Source organism: Chiroxiphia lanceolata, chromosome 13, assembly GCF_009829145.1.
Source record: "Chiroxiphia lanceolata isolate bChiLan1 chromosome 13, bChiLan1.pri, whole genome shotgun sequence".
Taxonomy (NCBI): domain Eukaryota; kingdom Metazoa; phylum Chordata; class Aves; order Passeriformes; family Pipridae; genus Chiroxiphia; species Chiroxiphia lanceolata.
Genome location: NC_045649.1, coordinates 15214920 through 15234715, shown reverse-complemented (window position 1 = coordinate 15234715; position 19796 = coordinate 15214920). Strand labels below are relative to the sequence as shown.

At 38.9% G+C, this 19796-nt stretch overlaps 1 protein-coding gene across 7 annotated transcripts in view; it reads right to left on the bottom strand.

The window, feature by feature from the left end:
* Nucleotides 1-19796, bottom strand: part of ZNF536 (zinc finger protein 536) — a 343774-nt gene that overhangs the window by 106690 nt on the left and 217288 nt on the right. For 5 of the 7 annotated variants that reach the window (XM_032701325.1, XM_032701326.1, XM_032701329.1 and 2 more), the window contains one exon: nt 10631-12211. In XM_032701325.1, the coding sequence (XP_032557216.1) occupies nt 10631-12211 (1581 nt within the window). Of the gene's footprint in view, nt 1-4086; nt 6242-10630; nt 12212-19796 lie in introns of those variants that run through there. The other 2 variants (XM_032701330.1, XM_032701331.1) reach the window with 2 other exon arrangements.

The window sequence follows — 19796 nt, the reverse complement described above, 5'->3', positions numbered from 1 at the left end:
CCTCTGTCCTTTGGGAAAGCTTTTCTGATTTGTTTTTTTCTTTTTCACCCCAATGTACAGTTATTCAATGATTAGTGAATACATCCCCGAACCCTCCCGTTATTAAACGGTTCTCCTGTCAGGGGATGGAGAAATCAGCCACGCCACTGGGTGTGTGTTGGTGCTGGTTCAGAGTTTGGGGATGTCTGGTTGTGCTGGTGATGTGTCACAGTGCATTTAGCATCTGGATGAACATGGCATGGCAGCAGACTTTGCTAGGCAAAAGCTGCCACCCTCTTCAGGCTCTCAGCAGGGAGAGCAGAGCCCGCAGTGCCAGCAGTGGAGAGCAGGGCAGGGGGCTCTCCAGCCTGTGGGGTTCCAGCACCCCCAGGAGCACTGCACTCCTCTGCACTCCTGGCAGTTGAACCATCAACAGGTTTACCAGGATAATCTGAAAGGATTTCAGAGAAAACCAAGCACATCGACTGATACAGGGTTAGGTGTGCAAAGGGAAACAAACAAGACAAAATTAGGGCTACGGGAGCCTTTCTCCTAAGGTCCCCAAACTGATCTATGTGGTGGCTGAGAACTGAGGAGAGCCCCCCCAAAAATCCTGAATTACATCTTTAACCTGTTCATCTCAATGCACAAACCTTTTCTTGTATGTCTCTCTTGAGAAATGTCACATCTCTGTATGTCTGAAGTGTTGGTTTTCCTTCCCTTCATCCTCTTAACTTGCCTTGTTATACATGTGAGCTGTTTGGGATCAAACACACTTCCTGGCTTGAATAAAAAAATAAATAATATAGAGCAGCAAGGACTAATCTGAGATGTGAACATTGAAAAGCAGGCAATAAAAATTTTAACTTTCAGTTGTGAACTGAGTCAATGCCATTCAAAAAAAAAATCACAAACACCAGTTCAGCCACTGGACCAGTGAGTGTGAGCAGCAACACCAGGACCTGCTGAGCACCATGAGGACTGGTCACTGAGCATCACACTGACCCTGATAAGGAGGGACAGACTGTGGCAGAGTGTGGCAGGACCTCAGTCTTACCAAGGATCTGCTCACACAGGCACAGGACAGGAGGACCTGCAGGCTGGCAGTAGGCTGGGGAGTGAGCAGCTCACCAGACACATTGCTGAGCCATCACCTGCACCATGGCCATCACCCATCAACTCAACCCAGCTGGCACTCCATAGAGCCCTGAGATAAAAATTCATGGATTTGGTGAAAAGACATTATGGCCAAAGCATGGCAAAGCTGCTGCAGAGAGCCCCAAGCACCAATCCTGGGTAGAGACAGGTGCTAAGACAGGTTTTGGTGTTGGGTTCAGGCTCACCCACACTGCTGGGGCATGGGAGGGATGTACACACCCAACATGTATTTGCAATGTGTGTTTATTTTCATCAATAAATTTTTATAGCTTGCTGGAGTTAGAGAAGGAAGCATTTGTACACTGAGGGCTTATATAATGTTCTTCATCTTCAAAGTGCTTTACAAACATTAATTAATTCATTTATCCTCACAGCACTCCTACCAGGGAGATAAGTACTATTATTTTCCATTTCATAATGGAGAATCCAAAGCGGAAAACTTATTTTTTATCATGGTCAGTGAGTGAATCACAGGTAGACGGGAGGAGTGAGGACTGCCAGCTTCTAAATGGGATCCCACCCCTCCCCAAATCTTTTTTAAACAACTCTTGTTCTGCCAGAGTCATGGCACATATCGGGATATGCCTTAGGTTTTTCCTTCAGTAAGAGATAATTAAGGAACAATTCCCTCTCTGATCCCCAGCATGGCATGCTATTTTCTACCCCACTGTTGCTCTGCAGCTGAACAATGGCTGTTCTATGCAGGGAACGGCGCTACAGACGCCCCGGATCAGAGGAGATCGGCTTAAAGAAACTGGCTGGGCCTGCGTCTCTCTCCACGGACAATGGGGCGGGTGAGGCAGCTTGGGTGCAAATGCCTGACGGGGGGGGGGGGGGCTTCAAGAACACCTGTTTGTAAATGGCAGTGCTCTGGGCAGGGGCCTCTGCTAGCTGAAGTCACTCACATCCAGCACACCTATCTAGAAGTTTCATGTAGTAGGAAAATTGCTGTGGTTTCCAGTATTTGGTCTCAGTTTTAAGCGTAGTCTTTTCGCATTGGCGTGGGAGGGATGCACAGTGCTCGTAGTTCACCTCTGCGGTGCTGCTGTTAATAAACCTCTTTCCTGTCTGCTCCTTGCCAGCAAATGTGTGGCTGCTCCAAATGGCAATAACAATTACTGTGAGCTCGGGAGGCTCGATTTCAAGGCATCTCAAAAAACAAAACTGTGAGCGGGTCTTCCAAGGAAGTGTTCAGATCAAGGAATTTAAAGCAACACTGGGGATGACAAACTGGGAAAAAAAATGTATAATTTCTGAGAAAGACACCTGTTACAATCCTCATTAGAGAAGACCTTGGCCACCCTGATTTTTTTCCCACTAGTTTATGTTTTGACAATAATAAAAATGCATAAAGCCCAAACTTTCTAGGTAATTTCCTAGCTCAAAAAAGATACATTCATTAGCAAAGTACGCCATGGTTTATGCAGAAGACATGACCACGTCCTGCTGGGGAAAGGCCTGTACCTAGATGTTTCTTCAGAACAATCAGAACAATTGTTTAGTGATAAATGTTTTTTGCATATGACTCATCAACCCTTGAAAACAGGATTTCTTATATAATACAAGTGCTGACACAGCCTTCACTTCAGTAGTATGACTGCAGCTGTATAATTACAACTTTAGATTTGATGTTACGGACCTTAGGTTATGCCATTCAGACAAATGCTCCATTGTATTACGGAGATATTTTTTCCTTAGTCATATTGCCCACAGGACAATAAGGACTATATTCACAGCTCACTGCATAGAAGTTTAGGCATGTAACAGCCAGCGGTATTACACAAAATGAGATTATACCCTATGGGGGTTAAATGGATTCATAATTGCCACTTTTTGTCTTTTTTTTTTTCATTTTTGCTCCTAGTTGATACTTTTTTGGAAGTGCTCTCCAAATAAAAGGAAGAACAATCTCACACTGAGTCTGGATAAATGTTACAGTTGTCTCACAAATGCTGTATTATTTCTAGCCCTTCCAAAATAATATAATTGTCCTACTGCTGAACTACAGATTTTTCTCAGTATGACACAGAACACTAAAATGTCAGGTCCTGACTCATAGTGTTTTGGTGGAATAAATAAAAAGTACCAATATGCTATTCAGAACTGACAGCATTAATGAAGATGTGACACCAGGAGCCCTAGTCATGTTTTCCTTTGGCTCCCGTTGCGTGCTCGGCGGTGCACCGAAAAATGGGCCACCTGTTACGGGCCCCATCCTGGAAACACTTACCACAGACCTGGGTGATAGCACCGGGACTGGCACGGCTCGTTGCTCGTTATCCTACGCTGGCTTTGCCTCGGGAGAGTGGCACATGGGGCTCAGGAGGGAGCCTAGTCCCAGGGTGGTTATCGCACGTTCTTTCCGTGAGAGTTCAGGACTATCTGCAGTATCGAGGGCTGTGACTTCACGTAAGGCTGGGCAAGATTAACCAAGAGAGATCACTCCCAGGCTGTACGCTCCTGTATTTCTCCACTAGGATAGACGCTGAATCCCCACTGCTGACTAAGGCTGTATTTCCAGCTGTAGGGGCTGGACATAAGTATTTAGCTCACCCTGGCCAAGCACCCAGGCACTAATACTTACATACTTAATCCACCCACATTGCTCATTTTCAACCCAGTGGCAGCCACAAAAATTGCTGTTGGATTTTAATAGTGACAGAGGAGAAGCAGGTCCACCATTCCCAAGACATTTTCTCTGCCAGTGGAAACAAGTCTAATGCCCCCCTGATATACCTGCCTAATCATACTTGGCACCATTCTAACACCTCAGAACATGGCACTTTTAATAAATAGCATTTACAAGGCCAACAAGAAGCTTTGCAGAGTTTGCCTCTCAAAGCATCAAGCAACTGTGGAATGCATGAGTGGTCTTTGGTCTACAGAAAGGCACAACAGTTTCTCAGAGAGTTTTTTTGAATGAATTAACAAAATGACTCAAAACTGCACTAATGGTTAACAGCTTTTTTTTATTAGCAACACTGAGATAAGTTATTGAAGCATTTTAGTATTGTTTTACATTCCATTCAGAAGTGACCTAACTTGTAACTCCATATACATTTAAAGATATAGTTTGACACTTATTCAGAAAGCAACAATTATTAAAACTTACATACCTTCATTACCAGGAAACCTTAATATATTTTCTAATTACTTCCAACAATACTCTATTCCAAAGCACATGATAACCCACTAGAAGTTTACACATTTCACTTCAATCACAGGTTTTAAATTGTGGATGTCAGAGTGCTGTTCATTGAATTTTACTGTCTTCCTTGGTTAATATTGGAAAACCTGGCACAATATATTAAGCTAGAAATATTGCTTAAAGAATATGAAAAAAGATAACTACAGTATTTTTTCCTGCTAAAGCATTACAAAATACAGGACCATTAAAAACTCAAATAGAAATGACAATAAATAACCTTAAAAATGTTAAGAGAATTTTCACTCATACTAAAGTCCATTCCCTAAGCTTGCCAAACACATAAATAACAGAACATATTCAGGACCTCTATTTTTGTACTATTATGATGGTTTGTTATATATTGTGGATGTATTGTGTATACATATATTAATGCTTACACTTAAGGTATATATTGTTTTCTTTGCTGAAACAATTAATAAGCCTCAGGTAATTATTTATCCCTGGCACTACAAGTATCTAGATGGGTGGGAGCAAACCTCAGAAATTTCAGATATGCAATACTGAGCATAACAAGATCATCTCTGCATAAAGATATCCTAAGTTCCTTAGATTACAAAGATGAATTTGGTTATTTATTTCTGAAAGCCTGTAACATAAAATTATAATTGCTGTCAAATTAATTGTTTAAAATTGGCCTCATAATAGGTATTAATCGTACTCTTAGTTTTGACTTACAAGAATGTCTAAATTGCTCCTGTTTATGAGTAGTTATAGGAAATACTATATCTCAGACACAAGAATGTATATTCCTGAACCAAAACACAAACCAGAGCATTGTCTCACTTTGGAAAGACCTGGAAACATCTCTATGCCTTGGCCTAATCCTAAATTATAATTTAAATTTGACCTGGATATGACAAAAAAAATAAGAATATATTGTTTAGGAGATGAAACTTAGAGTAAAATCATAGAGCTCTAAGCTTACATCATTATTTTGTCTCTGCAAAGAAAAGAAAAGCCTTTCTGTGCTAGGGATTTGCCTTGGTGCGGCTGGCCACTGATGTCTGAAATCAAGGCACATACCAAGGCCTCCTTTTGCAAACACAATCCCCCTTTCAGATCTGGTGCTGGGAGGGACTGAATGCCTCCAGTCTCACTGGGAATAGAAGGTACTCAGCACTTAGCTGTATCAGATATTTTAGGGGTTAATTTCCAGAAACATAAATGGAATGGGAATGTCACACCACAATATGAAAAACGGTAAGAACTTAAAGTTTTCAACAGTAAACAAAATGGTGATAGCAAACTTATCACCTGACTGATTTCTGATACAACAAAATACAATCAAATTAAATTACATGAATATAAGCAATGAAATTTAAAGTCAAATAAACATAGGACCTGATTCTGCAATCCTTAGTCATGTAAGTAGTCCTACTCATCGAGAATGAGGGATGCAAGATTGGGCCCTTAGCCTCTGCTTAGGAAGTCAATGTTGATTCAGACAGTATCTTTTCTAGCCAAAAATATGCAGCAAAAGGAAAGTAACATAAACAAGGCTAAATGTCAACAGTGTTTGCAGACTTACAGACACCATCCATTTGTTTGTACTGAAATGACTAGCGAACCATTTGGCAAATACAATGCTATTCACAGACCAGCCCTTTTATCCAGCAACACAAACTTCACTGGATCACTGGCATTCCCAGTTAATTAAAAAAAGGAAGCAAGCCATATGAGTTTGGTTTGATATTGCCATGCAAATGGCACTGCGACATCCAGAAGTGTGTCTGAAACCCGGGCGGGGGCCGAGGTGCTGCTCTCCGGTTCAGCAGAACAGTTCGGACTCTAAAGCAGGCCTTGGACCTCCTAACTGAAACTAAGAAACCTCTTCAAAAGCACGATAATGGGGTAAAGAAAAGTCTGCTGTAAAACTTCCATATCATTTCATTCTGCCTTGAAGGAAAAGAATATTCTGGTTACTCCTCCAACTGCAGATCAGTACAAAGAGTTACTTAAATGCATTTCACACTTTAAATGGGCAGGAGTACTACAATTTGCTGCAGTAGAACGACCTTCCATTGCCTTGTAGATGTCCTAGAGCTTCAATATATCAGGCCTTTTGCTTCTTAATACAGATTTTATAATTCAAAAGAGCTGCAATAAGGATTCAAGGGAAGCCACTACAAACAATTAAAAGTCTTTTCCCGTGTTTCACATGTTGGTGGTAGTTCTGAAGGGGTTAGCATTATGATCTTTTTGGTTTTGACACCTGTGGCAATAAGCAATTTACAAAACTAAATTCACTATTTAAACATTGGGGTAGAGCACTATAATTATGTGACAATAAAGCTGTAATAATCTGCCACAATCGATCTTCCCCTTGCCCAGCCCTCTTGTCTGCGCTGCAGTTCCACATTTAGAAGGTATTTCAGAAAGTTACAATGCTGAACATTTTAATAGTTCTGTGCAATGCTGAACACTTTATGCTGCAAAGGCAACTGAAAGTGTTCAGACCCTTGCAGGATCAGAACTCCAAAGCTGCTCCTATGCATCAAAGGGGCCCTGCCCTGTTTTCATACAGTGAAAGAAGTGATAATGGGGTGGAGCCTGCGCAGGAGAAAACAGCACAAATTGCAGAGGAAAGCAAGCATGAATGGAAGCAAATTAGATTTACAGAGACAACATGGAACTAATACTTTTGGACATCATTAAGTGTGGGTTCAATAGCACTAACCCATTAAGCAGCCAGCTAACGCCCAGGACTATCTCTGGCCAATAGTTCCGTAGCCCACCAGCTCTTCCTGGAAAGCCTGAGTACTTCTTAAGGAGGAAATGTAAGTAGGGAAACTTTACCATCTTCGTGACAAAGCAGAAAAATTTAAAGGGGAGGAGAGAGAAAGGAAAGGGTCTTGTCATAAAGGGTCTTGTGCAAAAAAACCAAGTAAATTAATGACTTGGAACAGGAGGCAGAATATGATTGCGACACAATTACACGTACGTGGGAAATCAAGCAGAAAAAGAGATGAGCGTAAATAGAAAGGAAAACAGATCTTCCAAAACTTAAACACAAAGTAGGTCTAGAACTTCCAAGCTTAACTTATCAAATCAGCAAGGGTTGTGAAAGCAGAGTAGACAGGTGCTCAAGACAGCTACCGAGCCATCACCTGGATATCCCATCCACGGTGGGCTACTGGCTGCCAAGCAGCAAGGAAAGGCATGGCATCTCCTTGGAAACTGTGTGGTAGCAAAGATTAACAAGATCAACTTCTAGGTATAGTCACTTGAGACTCCAAAACCAAGCACAGTTCAGGAGTAACTCTAGAATCATTAATGCTCTTTTTTTCTTTCTTTCTGTTCGTTCCTATTCTGCTACGTAAGGAGAAATATTACAAAAATTTGTGATTCTTCTCAGTAGCATTTTGGCATGAAAATTTCTTTATTATGCAGTAATTATGGTTCTTTCCTAATTGTGTCTTTCATTCCTACAGCCTGAAGCGTGATAGGAGCATAAATGAATTATGTGTACATCATCAATCTCTCTCATTCAACATGTAGGGAAACTGAGGACTGCTTCCCTATGTGTGGTGACTTTCCAAAACAACAACGTAAGTTAACTTCCCCTAGAAATTAAACCCTTTTTGCACCAAGATTTGTACTTAAAGACTAACCCACTATCTTAAGGTAAAATCTGCCATCTAAAAATGATCCACATGGATCACTGAAAATCCCAGCTTGTTTTTAGGCAGCCAGAAATTTAACTCAATTAGCGTGGCCAGTCAAAAGATGCAATCTCAGCTCACTGAAGCTGAAATATTTTATTTCAATTTTATTTCCTCTGTATTCCGACTGTCTGAATGTGCAAGGCCTTTTATCAAATGTGTCAGTGTTCTCTCTTGAGATGTCAACAACATGCACTTCACTGGCTGTAAAAGGAATGGCAAATGCACGGGGTCTCCCCAAATACAAAGGAACACAAGAATCGTGCCCTGGAATTGGATGCTGGAGGTGGGTCTCAAGTTTTCTGATTTGCCAGGCAGTAGAGGGGACAAAGGGACCATGACTTTGGTCATGAGCTTCGTGCAGAAGGGAAGGCAGGCTAATAAATGAACAGGGGGCTCCTGATCGCTAATCAGCAAGCGCAGAACCATCAGGTGAGATTCCCTGCACTAACATGCACAGATGGAGTGTGATTGCACAGTATAAAATGTCACTGAGAAAATGAAAACTCCCCAAAAACACTACTTTCACGTGGGTGGTGTCCAAGCCAACCAAACAAAAAAAGAACTAGTGACATGGGGCTTGTTTATACTCATCCACTTTTGCTGTGAATATTGAGAAAAATGAAATAATGCATTTAAGTGGTCAACCTTAATACTTATATCCTGCACTCAACAGAATGCCAGTAAAGAATTTTGAAAAAGCTATTTTTGGAGGGGGAAGAAAGAAGAACTCACACTGCATTTTTGATTAAAAAATGGCTTAAAAAGTAGAACAGAGAAGCTTCTGTTGTTTCTTTTTTTCCTTCATACTTCAAGTCAAATCCATTATCACTGGGCAGAGCTTGTGAAAGGGATATGGTCTTTAAAATCATATAAACTCAAGCCATCATAAAATGTCTGTTGAATTGATTGGAAGATGAAACAAAAAACTAATGGAAGTAACATGACCTCATTTCAATAATAATATTAGAGGGTTTTTTCTGTTGTTGTTTTAAAAATCTTATGTCTGGGAAAAAGCATAAAGATATTTCATACAAAGCAACTAATCTTAGTTTTTCAATTTTTTTACTCATCTGTTTAGAGACTAATTTCTCTGCTGTATTTTTTTCCTTTTTGGTAACTGATAGTACTCCACAAATAGAGAGGATTTTACCTGCTGTAAATTAAATAATCCACTAACAATTTTCAATGCTGATTTTGAAGAATCTGGAAGTATTTCCAATTACCTAAATTGGTTCTTATAGCACTGAGACACAGAAGTTTACAAGTAAGGCCATGCAGATACTTGGGCAGATATTGGGCTCAGTTGAAGTAATGACAAAATTGTGAAGTCAAAATGCTTTAAGGATACAAGGGAGATAAATTTTATGTGTAGAAATCAGACTTTTTTTATTAGACCACTTGGAAAAGCAGAGAGGGGCCTGAAGAAGGGCTTATGGCTTTAAGCATCTACACTGTGCTGATGAAGAGAAACAAAACTTCCACTAACCTTAAGTTAACCAGGGGAACTATGCAGAAGTGTTTGCAGATTTAGGGTTTCATTTTGTTAGCCTTTAAAACTGTTGATAACATTTTCTTTTCTTTTTTTAACTTGAATACATTTTATTATGCATGTTCAGCTCTGACAGTGAGTTTTCTGATTAGTTTGAAGGTTAAGTGAAACGAGCATTATTGAAGTTTTTGTGTCCTTTGCTGACTCTGCTTTTTAAAGTGATACTGTTTTTCAAAGGATTTACACTCTAAAATCTCTTTCAAACAAGAACTATGCTGGCAAAATAGGAGACAAATCAAAAAATCCTCACTGTGATTTTTTCCAGATAGATTTAACTTTCATTTTTGTAAATATGATGTATGTGATACGTGGAAGTAAAACTGCAGTTTTGTAAATTAGAGACTAATAAGGGTAAAAGGTTGTTTTGTTTGTTTTGTATGTTGTTATTTTAATTACCTAGAGGTATATTCTTAATTAGGCAAATCACAATTTGCACAACTGCTAGTTAGAATAGTGAAAATGGTCAAGGGCAACAACTATATGGGTGCCATTGAACAAAACCAGAAAATTATAATTAAAAAAAAAAAAGGAGGGAAAGAAAAGAAAAAAAAATCTTTTCAACACAGGTAGACACATTCCATGCACTTGGCCTTTGATTTCATTAATGTCATGGTAATTGAACACACTCCAATTCAAAGAAAGAAAGGGGAAAAAAAAGAAAAGAGAAAGCAAGGTTTGCTTGGCAAAGCATCCAGTGTTTTTCTTGGGTTCTTACTTATATCAAAATACTGAAAAGTTTGCAAGTTACCATGTAAATTTTTTAAAACTTTTTCCTCCTTTGAGTATGCTAAAGCAGTAAGTATCCCCTTCAGATGCCACTAGCACAGATAGTCTATATTGCTGCTACTCTAGTTTAAAAAGCAAGTTCTTTCTAAAATCCTGTATAAGTATGCATGCAGCACTGCTGATTTCAATGGAGTAGACCACATATAAGACTAGAATTTGGCCCACAGGGTTTAACATTTAAAAAAATGTATTACTAACAAACATGACTAAGTATATTTAAAGAGCAGCTTCATGATTCTGCACATGTGTTTTCTGAAATGGTCTAAAAGAAGGTCTAAAACTTACCACACAAGTCAGGTCTCTTGATACATCCACTAGTTGCTGTGCTACTTGCAAGTCCATTAAAGGCTGCTAAGCCATCAGAGCTGTAAGCTCTTAGGACTGACAACATGTTCATCTGCTTCTCCAGGACCTGCGGACCCTGAACTTGTTCGGGTTTCATCACTCCTTGTGCAGTTTCATGTGAGGAGAGAAGATTCTGACTGTGCCACTGCTTTTCTGAAGCTTGTGGCAGTGGTGATACAAGCCCTTGTGTTGGTTGTGAGGTGACTCCACTTTGTATATTGTCGCCTCCTTCACTGCTTTCTTTATTTAGGGCAGACAACTGCTTATTCATAATATCTGGTTCTGTGTCAATGTCCTCATCTTCAATGTTTTCTTCCTTGGAAGATTCCATATCCTCAGATGAAGCTATGTCAGAAAGGTCATCAGTAGCACTTTTATTTACAGAGTCAGAGAGCAGAATATTTGGGTCATCTTCAGATTGTGTTTTGATTTCAGATTCATTACTGGTGCAAGAATTTTGTGTTCCCGTGCCAATAACACCAGGATAAACACCGAACTGCTTATAGAAGTCTGTTGTAAAATTACAAAAAGTGGATTCCATGTGGCTGGGCCAGGCAGTGCTCTTTTGCTCTCCCAGGGTCTCTTTACTTTGTCCTTGGGTCATTTTCTCAGAAGCTGAGTCCAGCTGGCTCAGCATGTTTGAAACTCCTGCCTCCTTGCTGGACTGCACAGAAGAGGGGAGCAAGCTCACTTTATTCACCGAGGCTGAAGCCTCCCTAGACTGGTCTTTGTTGCTGCCTATGATGTTGTCTTTACGTTTAGCCTTGCCCAGGTGATTGGCCTGGAGGTGCAGAGCCATTAGTTCCATAGATGAAGTTGTAAAGGAACAAAACAAGCAGCCGTGCCAAGCAATATTGTCCTGCACAGTAACAGATGACCCTGGGAGGGAGGCTGCGTCTGGCCTTACGGACAAGTCCAGAGGTTCGTACTGGGACTTTTCTGTTTTTCGCTGTGAGGACTTGCTGTTTATCTTTTCCTCACCACCATCTGAGACCAGAGCTTTTGCTGAAAGCGGATCTGAGAGAGCTTTATCCTTCATTTCTTTTTCCTTCTTCAAAGAACTTAGGACAAAGCTGTCCATGAAAGCTTGCAAAGACCCTTGAAAGTTCACACCGTTCCCAACCATGTTCTGGTAAGCACGGCCAAGTTCAGAGAAGTGTGTTCCTTTGGAAGATATGTCTGACCCTTTCATATTTTCTGAAGATACTTCAGATGACATGCCAGCTGCTTGTCCTTGCTGATCTCCAGAAGACAGCATTCCTGACGTCCACTGCTGCGAGACCATGCCACTTCGGAAATCGATACCAGGAAGTCCCTTGAAGGCTCCTCTCAAAATATCTGGCCTAATAAACACAGAACTTTTACTTGATGTCTCGTCTTTGTGCTCTTGACCTGCGCTCTGCCCAGAGAGTGGTCCTGCTCCGTTCTGTCGCTCCCGATGGTGTCGTTCCAAGTGGTATTTGAGGGATGCAGACTGAGTACCAGCATAATCACAATGTGGACACTTGTAAGGCTTCTCACCTATGGGTATGGATAAGGAGAAAAATACAAAGAGAGTTAACTGTACTTTGGTCTATGGATGAGTGAAGAAAGAAAAAAATCAACATTAACTGCTTGAAAACAAGAAGATCTTAGAACTAATAATTCATTTTTAAAAGAGAAATCCTTTAATCGAAGACTAATTCATAAACTGAATATTTCTAAAATGGGTTTCCAGAATGTGGGGCTATTCAGGAATGACATGGTATCTACACACAATTAGCCATCCTTTTCTTAATCTAACATGTAGAAAACTGTTGTAGAATTAAAAGCTATGATTATGAAAATGAAGCATAACAATTTCAACCACAGTAATCATTAAAAGTACAAGTTTAAAAAAAAGGGAGACAAAGAATGTAACAAATGGATGGTTGCAATATTTTGTGTATACAATTGCTCTAAAATTTGTTTAAATTATACACATGGAAACCATTTTTAAACCTAAAAATTTTATGGCACTGTTACGCAAGACTGAAATGAATGATTTAAGTCTTGCTCTGCAGTAAATCATGGATATAATTAGCAAATGGCATACTGCACAAGTAATTTATCATTATTTGGAGGGCACCATTCCAGAAGGATTCAAAGATCTGCAGACCTACTGCATTGTTTCTAAATAAAGGACTATAAATACAGATCCTATAAAATATTAATATCATTACACTACATTATGATTGCAGCATGTAAGAACATATAGTTAAAATAAAAAGTAGTCAGTAAAAAAGAAATCAAGTAATAAAAAGTACAAAATATATTTAGTTTCTGTATTTGAAATTAGCATTATCTACTGGGTTTTGCAGTCCTTTAATTTTGTACTAATGGCATTTCTAGTACTCAAGTAGTAAAATGTGTAATTTACCTACCATAAGGGATTTTCTAGGTTTAGCTTGAATAGAGTTTTAAAACATATAAGATGATTTTCATGAATTAAATAAATATTTGAAGCCTACACTAAACTTTTATTGTTCTTCCTATACTTTAAAAGAGGTAGAGGATTTTACACATGTAATAAATATTCCTATATAGTCATAAAGACATATCCAAAAAGAATGTACATCTAAGCAGAGGTACATCTACATTTTTACACAGCACTTTTTAGCAATGCAGAGTTCCTTTTAAAGGAAGAAATATGGAAATCCTCACTAAAAGGGACAGGAATCTGAAAGACCTGCAAGCTGTCAATATTGGCAATTGTTTCTATGAGGGAGCTCCACGAGAAGAATAAACTGTTTTCTCTAGGTAGCTTTTTTTTTCTTCCTAAGTGATACAAAAGACTAAAGCAAGCCTCTCCAAACGGTATAATGGAAATATTTGTTTTGAAAACTTCCTCCACGGTAAAAATGCTGTATAATATTATGTAGCTCACCAAACCAGCTGGAAAGTTATCCATTTTCAAATAACCTCAAAATCTGCTAAAAACAAAATTGAAAGGCTTTCAAACTTCTGTTATTTAAGCTACAGGCTCAATTGAAGGGCTGGTAAACACTTGGGAAGCTGCTCCTCTCAGTGATCGCAGGAATTCACTAATGAGATGCGAGCCCGGAACACTCCAGTGCCTATGGAGCACTGCCTGAGCAGGGTTACTGACCATGAACAGGGGCTGGATACGTGCTGCAATTCAGACAGGGCTGAAGTAAATTACAAGCAGTGGAAATTCTAAATCCATAATGTAATCCTAAAGCTAAACGGTGAGACATGAGAGCTCTACAGCAACCACATTAATAGACCTTTTTGGAGGAGAAAAGCGCAACACCTCAAACAAGAGGTGCTCAGCAGAGGAGGAGGGAGTAATTAGCATGGTTCATGCTTTAGGCCTGGGTCCACACAGCTTAACAGAAGAAATCAGTTTTAAACATTTCAATGCCAACTTCTGAGTCTTTCACAGTCACCTAATTAAGCTCTGGTGCTCCACTGACAAGGAGTAGGGGCTGAGTTTCAGTAGGAGTTGTGCAAAAAACAGAAACCTGAGATGATCATGCCTGTCTGGGCTTCCCTGCTCTCAAGTGGGCACCTGAGCACACACACACCCATCACAGGTGTTTAAGAGCAGGGACAAGGGGACAGAACACACAGGCTGTCTATTTGTTTGCATTTGTTTCGGGGTGTGCAAACTCTGACAGCTGTGCTGCCAGTCAGAACATGGACAAATATTAATGCTGGTTTTACAGCATCTCCTTACTGCAATATTTTTGAGCCACTTTCAGTTATTCCAATGTTTCTCCCACCAGTTAGTCAGCAGTCACTAGTGACACAACTCAAGTATTTTAAGTGTTGCCTAAGAAGTAATAAGACTGGTGAAAAACAAGTAACAGACTTCACAGGGTTAAAGAGTCTCACTTTTGAATTTTCACTCCTCTTAATTGAAAAGCTCTTCCTCAGCATCCCCTATGCCTTTACGGAAATCTTTAACACAATTATATTGAGCACTTCCTTTTATTCTAATGATAGTTCAGTGTGTGTTTGCATTGCACATCAAGTGGCACCATTTAAAAGTGTGTCCCAGCATTGCAGGCACTGTGTCAACCACTGGAGAACTACTGCAAGGAGGAGGAGAAGTTTGCAATATAGACTGCACTGATGTTGCTAAAAACATACAGAAGCTGTTCAAAGCAGTAAGCAAATGTAAAAATGGGTTTAAGTGAGTTAAAATATATGCTCACTGGAGTAAGTACTAGTACTGTTTTGTACTTTTGCACTTTTTGTACCTTCAGTCTAAAGCCCTGGGCACAAAATACTCTTACTCTGAATTGCTAAGCCTTGAAGTCATTCCATTTTCTGCTCAAGGGCCTCTCTACTGAGTGAGTTTCCTTTCAGCAGAGATCTGGACACAGCTCGCCACCAACGCCACAAGCATTGGATTGAAAGAAGACTCTGAGTGAGACAGGGTGATAAAACGTTCAAATCTCTCCTAGCCTTGGTGTGCTGCCCCTGTGGTGCTCCCACCCCTTGCATGGCTAGAAATGAGATCTAAAACTGAAGGTCTGAAATTGAACTCAACATGTAGCAACACACTGTGCCACCTTTACAACAGAGGACTGGCCAAATAACATCGTTCAAAGGGAACTGTTCAAAACCTCTCTTCTCTTCCAGATCCAAATATTAGCAGTGGGTAGTTGACTTCAAAGCTGTCTCAACTGCTTCTATTTTGAGGACAGGCATTGGGAGAAGGGGTAGGATGGAGTCAATCATCTTTGAATCTTTTTAATTTAGTCTGTCAGTATTTCCTAAATTCAGTAATTGTGCAGCTATTTAGATGCTATTTCATCCATTCAAATTAGTAACCAGCTACACCCTATGTAAGTCACTGTACAAATGACAAAACAGAATTATAAGCTGCTATGGGAAAAATCCCAGTCTAACCTCAAACCAAGTTAGTTTCAATGGAAAACCCAAAGGACCCCTAATTTTGAGGACTCTATCAGCAAATGCAATAGTATATGTCCAAAGAATACTGCAGGGGACAAGGGAGGTAGGCTATGATTCTTGTTAGAAGACAACCTGTTTGTATCTTATACTTCGAGGAAAGGTTTCAGAGAATTCATCCTCATGTAATGACTACCCTGGTATTATTGCCAAGAGCAGTGTCTGGATGAGTTATTTAACACTTAATATCAGTTCACATAAATTGATGTTACCATGTAGGAGTGAGGGAACATGACTTTTTCAAAATAGTTTTCTGCATTTCATATCCAAGAGTCATTTTTCATTGTTCACAAAGGCAATGGCCATCCTGATCTTGCTAATTCTCTGGTCCTGTTTGTATCCCTGCAAACCTTTTCACAATGGAGTAGGACAAGAGAATATCCCATTGTGTACAGTTAAAAAAAAAAAGAAAAAAATCTTACAGGGAACAACTTATCTGGGCAACATAATCACAGTTCTGATCTACCTACTGCTCTGGTTTACAAGACACAAAACATCTCAGAGGAACTACTTTATATCAGGATAAAGTAAAACAATAAAAATTCAATGCTGCTTGTAAAATCTGCACAAAAGCTTGGTAGATAACTGGAAACAGACATGCTGCCCCCAGTAGAAACAGGTCTATTTGTATAGCAGGTTGTATAAACAACACAGATGTACAAGCTATGCAGGCTACCACCAGCCCTGCTCAGAACACAATCTGACTGTACTGGTCATGGGAACTCACTGCTATGGGCTGTGCAAGGACATTATAACAGCCACATTATAACTAGATTTACAGATTTTAAGGTTGGAAGGAACAATTATGATCATTTTATCTGCTCTACAACACAGGCCAGAGATTCTGTGTTGATCCATATGATAATTCTGGCATCAGTGCATAACTGCAATGTGAAACAAAACTTACTTGTTTTAGTTTAAACATACTCTGTTTCAACAAAAGCAGTGAAGAAGACTCCAACATTTCCCCAGGAAAACTGTTTGACTGCTTAAGTATTTTCACTGCTCAAAATGTGTGCCTTATTTCTAGCTTGAATTTGTCCAGTGTCTGCTTTCTAGTACTGAGCATGGCTTCAATTTTCCCTGCTAGATTGAACTGATTTTTTTAAATTAAAAAATCTATTTCCTAAGGAAGGTACTTGCAGACAGCAAACCAGTCACAGCTTCACCTTCTCTCATCGTTGAGTGGAACACCCTTCCCAATTTTTCATTGTCCATTTAAATTATGGGTACCCACTAAAGCTTTGATGAAATTTCAACTTGATAGTAATTATATACAGTCCAAGACTGTGTTTACATCCATAGAGACATAGCAATCAACTAACAGCTCATATTCTGTTGCTTCTCTACCACAATCCTAAGCCCAGTTCATCACCGCCTCTAGTATTTGTTCCTTTACATTTTGCTGATTTAAAATTCATATTGTTGAAAAGAGCCCACTTGACTAAGTGACTAATCAGTGCCTCCCCATGATTTTTAGCATCTTACCATTTTTGTGCCATTGGTAAATTTTATCAACAGTGATTTTATATAGTCTTCCAAATGATGATAAAATACCAAATAGATGGAGCTGCAAGTGCTGCTGTGGAGCTGCCAGTTTATGTGCTATTTCATCTCTGTATGCTGGTTTTTGGTTGGGTTTTGGGGTTTTTTTTGGAGGAGGGAATTGTCGCATCGAACAAGTTACTTTCATGAAAAGAAACTTGATAAAACTTCCTTTTATAACACAAAATTGAATTAACTATGCTACCAACTTTTAATTAGTTAACAAATTCATTCTGTAATTTTACCCCCAAATTTATGGCAGGGTAGTAATTTATAATTTCAAGGCCTTAACATTCTTTTTTTCTTTTTTTTTTGGAAATACTAGAATAGCCAGAACTTTTTTACTACTGTGAGTGCTCTGGAACTTGCTCTGTGTTCCAAGACTTGTTTGTTTTGTTTTGTTTTTTTCTTTTAAATGAACTTTAATGATTTGGGGAGCTCTTCAGCCAAGGTTTTTAAGACTTTATCTATAAGTTATCCAGTCTCATTCATTCTAAAAAATATTAAAATTCAGTGGTCTACAGCATCACAGCCTCATTACTTAATGGCAGCATAACTGTATCACTGGAAAATGTTTAAAAAAAATCATTCTTCTTTCTGAGAACAGAACAGAAAAGCACCATGGTTGATAATACCTTATCCATTCTTGTCCAGTATTAGCAAGATACCAGTTGTTTGGTCTGCCAGATCTACAAAATGTTACCCCATTCTCCATAACCCTCATAGCCACACACACATTTTTACTATTGCTTTTAGTTCCCCTCCTCAAATTTCTGTACCTCTTAAATACCTATTTATCTTTAGTGCTGTGAGCTCCTTTATCCATCTTCCATACTTAACATGCAGCTTCTTAAAAATCTGTCCTGCACCCCTTCCCCACTGAATGTCCCCTTTTCCTTTTTTAATAAAATTTCGTGAGGACTTTGTGGATTATGCCCTTCTACTCCTCGTAGTGCTGCTCCTCAGTACAGTGAGAGCTGTGCCTCAGTGCAAGAACCCAACACGGAATGCTTGGCAGCCCCACTCACTGTGGGGTTTTGACAATCACTCAGGGACAATGTGGGTTGCAAGTCGATCTCACACATTTCTAAACAAGCCACAGTTTGCTTTCATGCAAAGCAAATGAAATCAAACATCTTATAATTCCAGAGAATACTGCTTAATGAAAATACTGAAAACATTTTCCAGCATTTTTTATTTTACCATTGAAACAGTTATTGATAACCTATTTTATCCATTGTGCAGTAGATATTTTAGAAATGAATTGCTGTATGGTTTAATTAGTTCATTATTATGCCTATTCTTACACGGTAATTTCTTTTATCATTCTAATCATTCACTTCACACTTTTTAAACCAAATGGAATATCAAAGGTTCTGTAGGATTATTTTTGGATCCTGCACATGTTTCACTACACAATTAATCTGTTTGTCAGAAATACTAGTTAACTTCTTCTCTTTACTACTTTCCTTTACTAGTCATTTTTCTCTATTATATAAGATGTAACTACCTTACTCTGTAAAAGGACAGAATTTGATGCTTTTGACTCATTTTATTAAAGATTTTTCAATTGTGCACTTGGCATCGCTATAAAATATTTTAATTTTTATAAAGTTTTATAATTGAATATTTTCCTTTATTTATATCTCATCTGCAGTATTTATTTAGTCTTTTTACACGTCTTTACTTAGTTAAAATGCAGAGAGATAAATATGGTTGTTACTTTGCAGGGAAGATTCAGTACATTAATATAAACTGTACACTAATTCCCCCAAAGCATATATATACGTTGTAAACCTGAAGACTTTTTACACAGCTGCTTATTGCTAAACAGTGCCTTGTCCAGAAGGGGACAATCTGTGTCTCTAATTGCTGTCACTGAAGCTGAGATTCATTATGTGACTTTCCCATTAAAATGTGAGCATTAATTTGTATAATGAAATATCACCCACTGCAGTGTTCATTAGCCATGCCCTACTGTATACTGCACATTGTTAGCTACCTAGAAACTGTAGTTAATTTCACTAATGGATATTTCCCTACTTAGTGTTTGGTAGGAAATTTATACTGTAACATTACCTCTTAAACTTTTAAGGAAATTTAAATTCAATCAATTATTTTCAACAAAAGTTTGGGATGTCATTAAGACAGGAGAAAAGGCATGCTGTACAATGTTAAGGATGGGAAATCTGGAGAAATCTAGAGAAATGAAAAGTCCTTTTAGTTCATCTTAGAAATGTAAGAATAAAGGATGTTCAATACCAAAATTGTCTCCTCTTGGAGCACACATACCCATTTTCCTTAATTATTCATATTGCTCATCCCACTACAAGTGCCTTCAGAGAATGGCAACAGGCAGTCTTTTTTTAGGAAGGAAATGTGAATTGAACTCATTTAAAACAGCACCATTTTTACTGTATTTCATCAGTTCATCTAAGCAAGGTTTAAAATTGGCTAGTCACATTTCCAAGGGAAAATGCAGTAACGCTGTAAATGTATATAATACATCTAATATATGCAAGATATGTGTCATACATATCGTAACAAACTCTCAGTCAAAGGACACTGCCATGCCAAGTTTTTTATTCCTATTCATCTC